At 40.7% G+C, this 13,623-nt stretch overlaps 1 protein-coding gene and 1 pseudogene across 4 annotated transcripts in view; one reads left to right on the plus strand and one right to left on the minus strand.

The window, feature by feature from the left end:
• Positions 1 to 3,233: 3,233 nt before the first annotated feature.
• The window catches only part of UBXN7 (UBX domain protein 7), a 63,187-nt gene continuing 52,797 nt past the window's right edge, over positions 3,234 to 13,623 (plus strand). For 2 of the 4 annotated variants that reach the window (XM_007171610.3, XM_057545408.1), the window contains exon 1: positions 3,234 to 3,368. In XM_007171610.3, the coding sequence (XP_007171672.1) occupies positions 3,296 to 3,368 (73 nt within the window). In that variant the 5' untranslated portion in view covers positions 3,234 to 3,295. Of the gene's footprint in view, positions 3,369 to 7,473; positions 7,566 to 7,836; positions 7,945 to 13,623 lie in introns of those variants that run through there. The other 2 variants (XM_057545406.1, XM_057545407.1) reach the window with 2 other exon arrangements.
• LOC103010149 (uncharacterized) lies at positions 3,341 to 4,084 on the minus strand (annotated as a pseudogene).

Below are 13,623 nucleotides of genomic sequence, written 5' to 3' on the forward strand. Positions count from 1 at the left end.
TATTCCAGTAACTCCTCTATCTCCTGTCCCTTTGGACCTAGAGGTTGTGACTGTTCCACTGTTGCTAGTCCCAGATCCTCCATTGTCCCTTGATTCCCATATATCCTGCCCACATCTTTAAAATTTGTTTTTTAAAAAATTGAGTGACCATTTGTTATCTGTTGGAACCCTGAATGATACACCACTTTTATTTTGTCTTTGGTCCATGACTTATTTAGAAGTTTGTTTTTAATTTCCAAGTATGTGAGTTTTTTAAAAGTTATTCTTTTAAAACTAACTTCTGATTTTTAACTGATCAATATTTAGAGAACATGTTCTATATCATCATGATTCTTTGGCATTTGTTGAGAATTGCTTTGTGGTCAATTTTTATTTTGTTCCACAGGTGCTTGAATAGAATAAGTATTTTCTGTATCTTTCCTACTTTTGCCAGAGAGATGGGCATTGTTTAATTGTATGTTTGTCATTTCTTCTTTAAAAATTAATTTTTCTTTATACACACTTGAGATCATGTTACTAGATGCATACAGATTTAGAATTGTTTTATCTTCCTGGTGATTTGTTCTTTTTGTCATTATATAGTGACGCCTCTTTATCTCTAATGATACATTTTGCTTTAAAGCCTATTTTGTCTGAAATGAATATAGCTACTCCACCTTTCATTTCCTTAATAGTACTTCTGCATGTCTTTTTTACTTTTCCCTTAATTTTTCTTTATCCTTATGTTTTAGGTATATCTTGTTTCAACAGCATATAGTTGGATTTTTTTAAGCTACATAATCTAATTATCTGGTTTTTAAATAAAAGAAATATTGTCATTTTAGTTTACAATCAAAGTATAGTACATTTAGGATTCAAGGGATTTGGATTCCAATCTCTACCCCACCATTGTGTGACCTTGAGCAACTCTTTCAAACTCTCTCTCAGGAGAGTAGTGATAAAATAGAAGTGTTGAATCAGATTATCTTGAATATCCCCTCTAGCTCATTTACTGTCATTCCCTTCAATTACAGTAACATGGTACAAATTGATTTGTGACAGGGACTCTTAAAACCAGACCTAAAAATAAAAACAAAATCCTAGTGTAATTTGGTGAAAGAATTCAAATAGTAACTGACGTTTAGCTTTGGGTATTTGCTCTTTGTCATCTAAAACTTTAATTTTCCGTCATTCAATGTATAATACTTTTGCAGTTCAATTTTCTGAGGATAATCCATGTTTTTTAAAGAACATATTTTCCATGATTTGGGGGATATATATAAATATATTTTCTTGTGATTCTAAAGGTCTTTCATATTCTTTTCTTTTTTAATAAATGTATTTATTTATTTTTGGCTGTGTTGGGTCTTCGTTGCTGCCCACGAGCTTTCTCTAGTTGTGGAGAGCGGGGGCTACTCTTTGTGGCGGTGCACAGGCTTCTCATTGCGGTGGCTTCTTTTGTTGCGGAGCACGGGCTCTAGGCGCGCAGGCTTCAGCAGCTGTGGCATTCAGGCTCAGTAGTTGTGGCTCGGGGGCTCTAGAGCACAGGCTCAGTAGTTGTAGCTCATGGGCCCAGCTGCTCTGCAGCACGTGGGATCCTCCTGGACCAGGGCTCGAACCCATGTCCCCTGCACTGGCAGGTGTATTCTTAACCACTGCACCACCAGGGAAGTCCCTCTTTCATATTCTTTAACAATCCAAAACTTATTTTCAAGGTTTTGTTATTAGTTTCCTGCCTCCTTTTCTTTTAGCTTACATTTTAATTTCTACAAAATCTTTTCTAGAGTTGTGGATACCACGATCTTTACCAGTTTTTCAGAAGATTAATCTAAAAATGACATCACTATACCTGAACCCTAAGACCTTGGAAATAAACCTACAGATCTCATTGTTAGTCTCTCCATTTAATGGAGGTACAGAAATAACTGCATCTAGTTTTTGTAGAGAGACTATTTTATTTGGAACCCCATTTTGCATGGTTGGCTATAGTGACACAGACTTTACGATTAAGGCCTTTAGGAAGGAAGAGGTCACACTGTTTCTTGCTCTGGTTTTCACCTCCATTTTTGCACCTTTGTGTCAATGTGAACCAAACAGCTTCCCAAATCTACAACTGGTTCCTGGGCTTCCTCAACCCATCTAGAAAACTGCAGCAACCTAGGAGGTTGTCATTTAACCGACAGTACTCTTGGTTAGGAGTCTGCTTTCTTATACACCAATCATATAACCCTATGGTTACTTTGATTTAACTTGGTTATTTTTTAATTCATCCCAATAGCACATTTACAGACTCTCAGGATGGGTCAATTCTCCAGATGACTCATCTCATCTTTTATTGGGCCATTTTTCTGTGTAGATGCAAAATATGTGGGTGGGAGGTGGGAGGCTAGAACCTAAACTGAGTCTCTTTATGTTCAAGGTGGGGGGATCACCAGATTTGAGTGTACTCCTGTAATTGTTTTTTAAAGTACTTTAAATCATATAGTTAACATACTAATATTACCTCTGTTTAAAAATAAAGGATAAAAAACCCCTCAAAGTCCGCTTTCACCATGCCCCCCATTGCTCCCCTCTCTTAGAGGTAACCATTATCGTTTTGAGGACACCTTTCCAGTGACCTTTCTATACATTTCTTTCCTATACTGTATATACATATACACATTTTTTTTCCTTACATAAATGACACCTTCTCATTTTATAGGTGAGGAAACTGAGACCTTGAGGGGAGATGTGTTGCAAATTTATTGAAGGAAAGTGGACCGGACCACGGGTTCTGGTATTTTACTTCTGTTGCATGGGCTGCCGCACTAATCAATTAGTTTAGAGGCTGGGGAGCAGGTGCGAAAGTCGCTTTAGTGCAACAATGTAGGATTTGTATTTTGATAGGAGTTGCAGGAAACCTAGCAGAGGGCTCTGGAGTTGCAAAAACAAAAAATATACTGTCATCGGCAGTTGGGTCGGTTAATAAAGCTTGTGAAGCTGAAACGCAAAGAGCCTACTACCTACCAAGCCCTTCGGAAACTTAGGAAGCAATATCGCGTCTCTGAGACTGGCCTTGGAGCTTGGAGAGGAAGGCACCAGAGGTTGCAATGAAGGATGCGGTGGCGGACAGCAACCGAGCAGCCAACCCGGGGAGCAGAAAGCTCTCCCGGACCGATCTGGAAGTGCGCCTGCGCAGGCCGCCGCGGGGGGCCTGGGCGGGCGGGGCGGAGCTTGGGGGCGGTCAATGAGCCTGCGCAAACCGTGCGGCGAGGTGGGGGAGGGCGTTCCGTGTGTGTCTGTGTTGTTGTTCGGCGGCAGCGGCGGCGGCGGTAAGATGGCTGCCCACGGGGGCTCCGCGGCGTCCTCGGCGCTGAAGGGGTTAATTCAGCAGTTCACCGCCATCACCGGTAAGAGACGCGGTTACCGGAAGGTGGAGAGTGGGGTCTGGAGCGGGCGGCCGGTCTGCCCTGGGCTTCCCTTTACCTTCATGCATTCCTCCCTCGGGCTTTACCCACAGCTCTCGTCCTCCCTCCTGAGGAAGAGGCGACGACGGCGTCGGGTCTCCGGGTTCAGGCGGGAGACACCCCCTCACCCCCGCGCACCCCATACCCTCGTTCTTGGTCTTCTCGCAGTGTGGAGGGAAACCTCCCCACCCCCTTTCAGCCCAGACCCGGGGAATGGGCCGAGCTCATCCTCCCCCGCCGGGCCGGGGACCTGGGGGCGGGAGAGGTGGGGGGCCGCACCCGGGCCACCGCCCTCCTCCTTCATCATCATCGCCTCTTCTCTGTGCAGCCTTGGGGTGCAGCGCATCCCCTCACCTCCTTATTCCTTTTTTCCTTGGTCAGGTCATTCTCCCCCCCGTGCCTGGCCTGCCCTTCCCCTTTCTGGGCCCCTCGGAGCCATCGCTGTGGCCCTGGCGTGTTCGGGCCCTCCCGCCTTAACGGCGAGGCTGGTGGGTTCGGCAGCGCCTTTACCGATCTCGGGGGATAGGCCGCCAGAAAGGGGGGGGTGCTGAGGAGTACCCTCCAGACTGAGGTTTTAAGAGAAGAATGAGGGGGAACCCCCCCAGACCTTAATAGGAAAGGCCTGGAGGAATCCTCGGTGGCGTTTCCCACCTCCCCATTAAAAAATAATAAAGACTGAGACGATGGCGCCAGGGCCTCCTGCTGATAAAATAGGAATGATGGCAGAAACTTCTTTGAGACAAAATCAGTTTCTGGATGTCAGTATCCCCCAAACCCTCGGTTTTTCTTTTCCTTTGGACCCCTGCGAAGGGCACACGCAGATCCTCTTACTGCCTGGAGGAAAGGCCCTAAGCCATTCTATGAATTCTCTCTGTCTTGTTCTCTGTGATGGTGCTGAACTTTTTTTGCATGAGTTATTAGAGGGCGGAGCAAATGATGAAGTTCTCTGTGGAGTGATTTGAGAGAAGCGTACTACATGTGCCTGAGTGTAATTTTGCCGTTGTAGTTTGTCGTTTTGTAAGGAGGTCAGAATGTTAGCAGATCTATACTTTATTTGGTAGTTTGTTAGATGCAGAGAACATTTCCATTTTGAATGTATCCAGAGTTTGACGTGCAAGATCTGGTTAAGTGAAATTTTATGTTTTAACCACTACCGGTTGTTTGCGAGTTGTCGTTTTAATAGTTAAAGCTAGTTTTATTTTTTACTTTGCAGCGATAACTATATTTTTGATGCATTGTCTAGCTTGTGGGCATGAAACATCAAGTCAAAGTTGATACAGTAAAATTTGTAACAAAATTGGGATGAGAAATGGAATGATAACTTTTCTTAATATTTAAAAATTGTGATTGGACTATTATATTAGAGATGTAGTGCATTTCCCAGTGTCTAAGCAGATCATTATTGGGAAAATCAGAAAATTATTGCTGTATTATGTTTATATAGAAAAATCTTTGTAGTGAATTACATATAGAAGTGATTATCATTATCTTTTCTTTAGATTTTCTAGAGGTGGTTTAAGATGCCACCTATTTCATTCCAGTTTTTTATGCTAACTACCACTTTAGGAACTCAGATTGTTTTAGTCTCACATTATTTCTTCTAATGCAACATTTTTGGTATGTGTAGACAAAACCCAAAATGTGGTGAGATGAAGTGACTCACTTAATTGCTTTAATTCTGTTTCTGTCAGCTAGTCTTCATGGCTTGTTTCCTGGTCACAGGCCCTTCTATTCCTGAATCAAGTTGGAGACCCTCAGTAGACAGTGGTATCTGGAGGTCTGTAAAAGCGAAAATACCTTAGATTGTTCTTAATGTATTATGGATTTATAATAATTTTTTTACAAGATAGTAATTAAATATTAGAAACACATGATTGACCCCTTTACTCCCTTTAATATATCCTAAAAAAATGTGTGTGTGTGTGTATGTGTCTGTGTGTATATATATATATATTTTTTTTTTTTTTGGCCGCGCGGCATATGGGATCTTAATTCCCCGACCAGGGATGGAACCCGTGCCCCCTGCAATAGAAGCGCAGAGTCTTAACCACTGGACCACCAGGGAAGTCCCCACTAATATTTTAAATTGTAGTATTTATGACAGAAAGGTATTTGAAATTTATTTATTGCTAGATGAATGAAACTGACCTTAAGAGTTTATGCTCTCATTTCAAAAAGATTTTACTTACTTGGAAGCCCAACATTGTGGTAAAAGCAATGCATTTTCAAAAATGTGAGTCTTACCTTTTCTGTGGCATTTAGAAGTAGAGAAAATTGAAAGAATTTTAACTTTTATTTCTCACTAAATAGAACAGATCTCTCTCACACTCTCTATGATATGTGAGTATGAAGTAATGACTCTGACTTTTAAAAAACATTAAAAAGATATCACAACATGAAATAATTTTGAAAAAAGAAACACTAGTTCATTCTCACAATAGCAATATTATTTATTTCACATATCTTCCAGTTCTTGTTTACATACTTATTTTTATTTTTTAAATTACTTTAAAATTATTTTTACATTGTGGATCATAATGTACATAATTTAGAATTCTGAAATTTTCAATTAACGTTACATCATAAACATTTTTCCTATGATTAAACCCTTTGATAAGCAGATAGCCAAGGGAAGTGATGGTCTTTGAAGTGGTCACACTGAGAAGCTATGTACCTTTACCGTTGATGCCATTAGCATTATTTCAAGCTACATAGAAAACCAGTCCTGTTATTTTATAGTCTACCACATTTTACAGTATTACTCAGTTTGATCTCCCTTGATACTCTCATACATGGCTTAGACTGCTGACTACTTTCAGAAGTTATATCAGTTCTCAAAACCTGAGGAAAGAATGTGCCACTGGATCTGAAGGTAATTCCAAAAGAGCAGTTTTTAAAAATGTTTTGAACCACAGCAGTATCCCATTAACACCAACTTGGACTGACATCCAGCCACACATATACAAAATGCATAGATGTAATCAGAATAATTCATGAGATGAGGGAGATATAGATGCTATAGAATAGGTAGAAATAAATACACAATCAGAAGGTAAGGCCAAAAAGTGAGGGAATAGAAAGTGAGGCTGAGAAGAGTACAAGTGGTTGCTAGTGTAGCATTCCATAAAGCTTTGTGTATAGTAGGCATTCACAAACTTAATGAAATTATAGAACCCCTTTAGTTTAATCTTTTTTAAAATTGTTGAATGAATGCATATTTGTTAAATTAGAAACTCTTGGTGTTGGTAGTATTTGGATTTGTGGTCAACTTCCATTCATATTCTTTCTACAATACATTTTTCTTGGGTTAGTATTAAAGTGTATTTAAGTTCTCTGTGTCAAGAAAGGTAGTTGCAAGTGTTCTAGGTATTAAAAGAAAACTCTTCTGGAATTTTAAGAACTATTTCAAAGAGTGTTAATGAAGTTTGAGCAGAAATTTAGGGAGGGAATAAATTTTTTTGAGTTGCGAGTAGACTCTTACTAGTAAACTCAGTATTTATTAATAGACTGCTATGTGCCAGGCATGGTTCAGATCTTGGGGATACTACCATGAGCAAGACATGGTGTCTGTCCTCAAAAAGCCTAAAGGTTAATGGGAATACAGACACATAAATGGGTATTGTAATACATTGGGATAATGGTAAGGAGCTGTTACGGTAGCACAAATGAGGGAGGTCAAGAAAAGCTTCCCAGAAGAAATAATTTCTTAGCTAAAACCTGGAGGAGAGCTGTTTCTGACAGGAGAAACATGTGCAGAGACCTGGAGGAAAGAGGGACAGGCATACATATGGAGACAAGAAAGGAGAGACAGTAGGTTGAGGGAATTGATGATAATTCCAAATGAAGAGAACATAGCTTGTGTGAGATGCAATAAATGGGGCTGAAGAGATAAGAGGGTACCAGATTAGGAAGGGCCTTGTAACTCATGTTAAGAAATCTTGGCTTTATTCTGAATGTAATGGGGAGTCAGTGAAAAGTTTTAATTAGAGGAGTGACACAATCATATTTGGTTTTTTTAGAAAGAGCTGCTTGGCCGTAGGGGAGAAGAGGTAGGCATAGACATCAGTAGAAGACTGTTGCAATAATTGAAGATGCTGGTGTCCTGAAATAAGTTAGTGGCAGAGAAGTGGACTCTGAAAGGTAAGGGAAGAATTCAGAGGAGTCAGAATGAAGCTTAGGATTCTGTTTTGGACGTCTAAGTTTATAATAGTACAATTTGTGAAGGTATGGAATAGTAGCAGAGGTTTGGGGAGATGATTAGTTCAGCTTGGGTAAGTTGCTGCCTGTGGGACTTCCAAATGGAGCTGTTCAGTAGGGAAATGAATATTTGGGTCTAGAAAGAAGAGTGACATCTGATGAGTCATACTGATGGCAGTTGAAGCTATAAAAGTGGATGTGTCCTTTGTTCCAGGACACAAAGCTGAAGGAACACTAACATCTAACAGACGGTAAAGAAGAAAGTACAGAGAAGGATCGGAAGAAACCAAAGATGTAGGAGGAAAACCAGGAGAATGTGATGGTACTTTAAACATTAGGAGTAGGGTAATATGTCAGATATTATGTAGGCACTTTAGGAAACCAGAAATCATTGAATATTCACAGATTTTTCTTGGTTAGGGTTGGAAGACATCTTAGAAACCATATTGACCCATTTCTGAGTTAAAATGAGAAATTGAAGGCCCAGAGAAGTAAAGTGATTTAGGGTTATATGTCTTAGGTCAGTGCTTCTCAAATTTATTTGTAGGAAAGGACCGCCCCCCCCCCCCACCCCTTTAAAAAAAAATCTTCATAGACCAATACTTTAATTTTTCTTTTTTTTTTTTTTTGGCTACGCCACACGTGGCTTGTGGGATCTTAGTTCCCCGACCACGGATCGAACCCGGGCCCTCAGCAGTGAAAGGAGGGAATTCCCCATAGACCAGTGCTTTAGTAAAAATGCAATAAAAATTAAGTGTTTAAAAAAATGAAATAAAAAGAACACATACAAAATATAAACCCAAATTCTGTTAAAATAAAGGGTATAATTTGCATACAGTAAAATGTAACATTTTTAGTGTAGAGTTAAAGTTTTCATAAGTGCATGCAGTCGTAAAACCACAATAAAGATGCAGAACGGTTCTTTTTTTTTTTAAATAAGTTTATTTATTTATTTATTTTTGGCTGCGTTGGGTCTTGCTGTGTGTGGGCTTTCTGTTGTTGTGGCGAGCGGTGGCTACTCTTCATTGCGGCACGTGGGCTTCTCATTGCAGTGGCTTCTCTTGTTGCGGAGCTCGGGCTCTAGGCGCGCAGGCTTCAGTAGTTGCAGCACATGGGCTCAGCAGTTGTGGCTCGCAGGCTCTAGAGCTCAGGCTCAGTAGTTAGGGCACACGGGCTTAGTTGCTCCGCGGCACGTGGGATCTTCCTGGACCAGGGATCGAACACGTATCCCCTGTATTGGCAGGCAGATTCTTAACCACTGCACCACCAGGGAAGTCCCCAAGATGCAGGACAGTTCTATCCTCAAAAATTTCCCCCTGTCCCTTTGTAGTCAGTCCCTCCTCTCACCTGTAGCCTAATCTTTTTGTCTATTGTTTTTCTTTTCCAGAATGTCATATAAATGGAATCACAGTATGTAGTCAGGCTTCTTTTGAGTCTGGCTTCTTTTACTTAGCATACTGCGTTTGAGATTCATTCATGATGTTGTGGTATGAGTAGTTCCTTTTTATTGGTGAATAATATACCATTGTATGGATATACTACAATTTGTTTATCCATTCATTAAATGAATGGATAATTTTGTTGTTTCATGTTTGGGAGATTATAAATAAAGCTGCCAAAAACATTAGTGTACAAGTGTGTGAATGTACGTTTTCATTTCCTTTGGATAAATAGTTAGGAGTGGGATCATATGATAGGTGTGTAACTTTAAAAAATTGTCATACTATTTTCCTAAGTTACTATTGATACATACACCATTTTGCATTTTGTCTTTCTCTGTCTGACTTACTTCTCTTGGTATGTAATCTCTAGGTCCATCCATGTTGCTGCAAATGGCATTATTTCATCCTTTTTTATGGCTGAGTAATATTCCATTGTGTATATATACCACATTTTCTTTATCCGTTCCTCTGTTTATGGACATTTAGGTTGCTTCCCTGTCTTGGCTATTGTCAATAGTGCTGCAATGAACAGTGGGGTGCATGTATCCTTTCAAATTATGGTTTTATCCGGATATATGCCCAGGAGTGGGATTGCTGGATCATATGGTAGTTCTATTTTTAGTTTTTTAAGGAACTTCCATAGTGTTCTCCATAGTGCTTGTATATAAATATTTTAAAAAATATTTTCTAGTCCTCAATACTTAAAAACTCCAGGATGGGAGACTAGTGAGGAGGTTGAACTTTGATCTTACTTCTTGCAACTGTCACCGACTCTCATTTCCTTGGTGGATAGTCTGGCTGGCTTTATTATCATTTCTAGGGGAAGTGTAGAACCAAAAAGTAACCACTTTGTGTCCCTGTCATTTCTGTGCTCTATCCCTGTGGGGCAAGAAAGGGTCTGTAGAGGGATTTTTTTTCTTTTTAAAAAAAATCTCTGTGACTACCATACTTAGGTTCCTTGATAATAGTGAAGAGACTGTTCTTTTGGCATTGAAAATAGTGTAGAGAATAGGTATAAAGGACTACTAAAGTTTGAAATGTCTCTTGATTCTTCTTTCCAGCTGTGGTGGAAACATAGACTGCATTACAGGTTTGGGGCTATTTTCTATATGAAGTTATTAAAGGAGAAAGAGTGTGAACTAAGAGGCAGCAGCAAGGAGATGGCCACTGATAAATTGGGTGCCACAAGCTGGGTTAATGCCTTTGGTGCCATTAGCAAGCTAAAGCAGATGGAAGAAAAGGTAATGGATAAATAAAAAGTGCATGTGGTGAGAAACAGTAAAGTGGGACTTCTGCCATAGATATGGATTATGGGGTGTTATGGACTGAATTTTTGTGTCCTTCCCAAAATTCGTATTTTGAAATCCTGAGCCCCCAGTGTGATGGCATTAGGAGGTGGGGCCTTTGGGAGGTGGTTAGGTCATGAGGGTGGAGTCCTTATGAATGGGATTAGTATACTTAAAAGGAGACCCCAGAGAGCTATCTGGCCCCTTCCTCCATGTGAGTACACACGGAAAAGACAACTGTCTTATCAACCAGGAAGTGGGCCTGCACCACACACCAAATCTGCTGGAGCCTGATCTTTGACTTCCCAACCTCCAGAACTGTGAGAGATAAATGTTCGTTGTTTAAGCCACCCAGTCTATGGTAGTTTTGTTAGAGCAGCCCAAACTAAGACACTGGGTTAGATTAAGCTATCCTGCTGCTACCTATAATATTGAGACCTCAAAATAAGCCCATGAACAGGTTTACAGGTAGTTTAAATCTGCAAGTTTCTTTTAAAGGCCCCCCTCCCCCTTTTAAAAAAGATTTGTTCTTCATTCTGAATATAATAAGAGAGAATTTCAAATTTTTTTACGGCTGACTCATCAAAAATTGTTATTACCTCTAAGTATATAGGTAAAACTTGTAACTTGTTTAAATTTGTTTATCACTGTTCCTGTCCTCTATATCATTTAGCCCTCCTTACTTTTCCTTTGCCCTCTCAGTTAACCTTCTATTCCTCTGTTTAGCTAAGTGGAAGTGTTGTTGGCATTTTGGCTAGGACAGTTTCTTGTTCTGTAGGACTGTTCCGTTCCTTGCAGAAGATTTAGCGCTTGTATGAGTTTCCTGTGGCTGCTGTAACAAATTACCACAAACTGCAGTGCTTAACACAGTTATTCTCTCAGTTCTGGAGGCTAGAAGTCTGAAATGAAGGTGTGAGAAGTCTTTAGGGGAGGGGAGACGTTTTCCAACCTACTAAGGCACCCCTGGCTTCTCTCCACTAAATGCCAGTAGTGCTCCCATCTTCTAATCATGAAACACCAAAAATGGTGTCTCACATTTCTAGATGTCTCTACTACTTCCTGACATTGAGAACCACTGGAACCTTTAATTATCCTTCAGTTATCTTCTGTTTCTAAAACGATACACTTGGGACCTCCCTGGTGGCGCAGTGGTTAAGACTCTGTGCTCCCAATGCAAGGGGTCCGGGTTCGATCCCTGGTCAGGGAACTAGATTCCACCTGCATGCTGCAACTAAGAGTTCACATGCCACAACTAAGGAGCCCATGTGCCGCAACTCAGGAGCTGGTGAGCCATAACAAAGGAGCCCACAAACCACAACTAAGGAGCCCTCCTGCTGCAACTAAGACCCAGCGCAACCAAATAAATAAATAAATGTTTTAAAAAATGGCATATTCCTGGGCCCTACCCAGACCCTTCCAATTGGAGTGGGGGCAGGATCTACATTAAAAAAAAAAAAAAAAGATACACTAAGTGATACAACAAGTGATAAACTAAGAATGCCTGATTATACAAGCACAGATGGCTCAGATAATTTGGCTTTATTTAAGAAAGTGAATGGTGTACTTTGCTTCTTGGGGCCCTCTCTAATACTGCCTTCTTCAGTCTTGCCAGAATTTAGCATGTGCTTCTTTTTTAAAAAATCTCGTAAGTAGAGACCCCTTTTATGGAAAGCTCTTAGGTCACTATACTGACAAGCTCCAGTGATGGAAGTTATCCTGTCAGATTGTCAAAAGATATATGATATGCTGTCTATAGTTTAGATTCTAGCACTAAATGGTTAAGTGAGGATTATAGATAAGAATGGCAGTTCTCACTTTGTTATACAGCAGAAACTAACACACCATTGTAAAGCAATTATACTCCAATAAAGATGTTAAAAAAAGCAATTCTGAGGGCTTCCCTGGTGGCGCAGTGGTTGAGAATCTGCCTGCCAATGCAGGGCACACGGGTTCGAGCCCTGGTCTGGGAAGATCCCACATGCCGCGGAGCGGCTAGGCCCGTGAGCCACAATTACTGAGCCTGCGCGTCTGGAGCCTGTGCTCCGCAACAGGAGAGGCCGCGATAATGAGAGGCCCGTGCACCGCGATGAAGAGTGGCCCCCACTTGCCACAACTAGAGAAAGCCCTCACACAGAAACGAAGACCCAACACAGCCATAAATAAAAAAAATTAAAAAAAAAAAGAGCAATTCTGAGCCTCGAGTGTTGACACCTTCTGCCCCCCAAAATATCACAGTTATTATTTCCTTTATTATAGCTTTATTTTTGTCTTAAAGTCATTCTCGGTATAATCCCTTTTACTAAATTCTATTTTAATCTGTAGTTCAGTAGATCTCTGAAATACTCACCTATACTTTTATTACATTTTCCTGTGTTTCTACATCAGCTCTTTTTTTCGGGGGCCACTTGCAGGATCTTAGTTCCCCCACCAGGGATTGAACCCAGGCCCTTGCAGTGAAAGGGCCAAGTCCTAACCACTGGACTGCCAGGGAATTCCCAGCAGTGGTCATTTTTAAGTTGAATTTCCTTATGAACAAATTTCAAAAGGAGTGAAGCAGCCGGGATTGGTTGCTATTATAGCAGAAGGGAGTTTCGATCCCCCATCAGCATGTTCTTTTTTTTTTTTTAATATTTATTTATTTATTTGGTTGTACTAGGTCTTAGTTGCAGCAGGCGAGCTCCTCAGTTGCAGCACATGGGCTCCTTAGTTGTGGCTCGCTGGCTCCTTTGTTGCAGCACATGGGCTCCTTAGTTGTGGCATGTGAACTCTTAGTTGTGGCATGCACGTGGGATCTAGTTTCCTGGCCAGGGATCGAACCTGGGCCCCCTGCATTGGGAGTGCACGGAGTCAACCACTACGCCACCAGGGAAGTCCCAGCATGTTCTTTGTGCCTTTTGTGGTGCTTTAGTGCAGTGTGGTGAGCACCTAGAGAGACAAGAGCCAAAATGGTATAAACTCAGCCATTTAATTCTCTGAAAAGAAAAAGATCAGTAGATGTCATTCAGAAGCTAGTTTTAGGGTTTATTATGTGGCAAAGATAATATTTCATGCATCTCTTGCTGGAATAAGCAGCCAGAGTAGTTTACATACAGGAACCTTTTAATTTTTGGAAGCTGCTGTGTAGATAAATTAAAATGGTGGAGTACAATAGACACTGAACTTTTAGACTAGCATTTAAGAAATATAGTAATGTAACCAGTATAACTAGACACAGTGTAAAAATATTAGAAAAACACTGAAACAAAGCCTCAGGTTTTATGAGTAATGATATAG

The sequence above is a fragment of the Balaenoptera acutorostrata genome, chromosome 4 (genome assembly GCF_949987535.1).
Source record: "Balaenoptera acutorostrata chromosome 4, mBalAcu1.1, whole genome shotgun sequence".
Taxonomy (NCBI): domain Eukaryota; kingdom Metazoa; phylum Chordata; class Mammalia; order Artiodactyla; family Balaenopteridae; genus Balaenoptera; species Balaenoptera acutorostrata.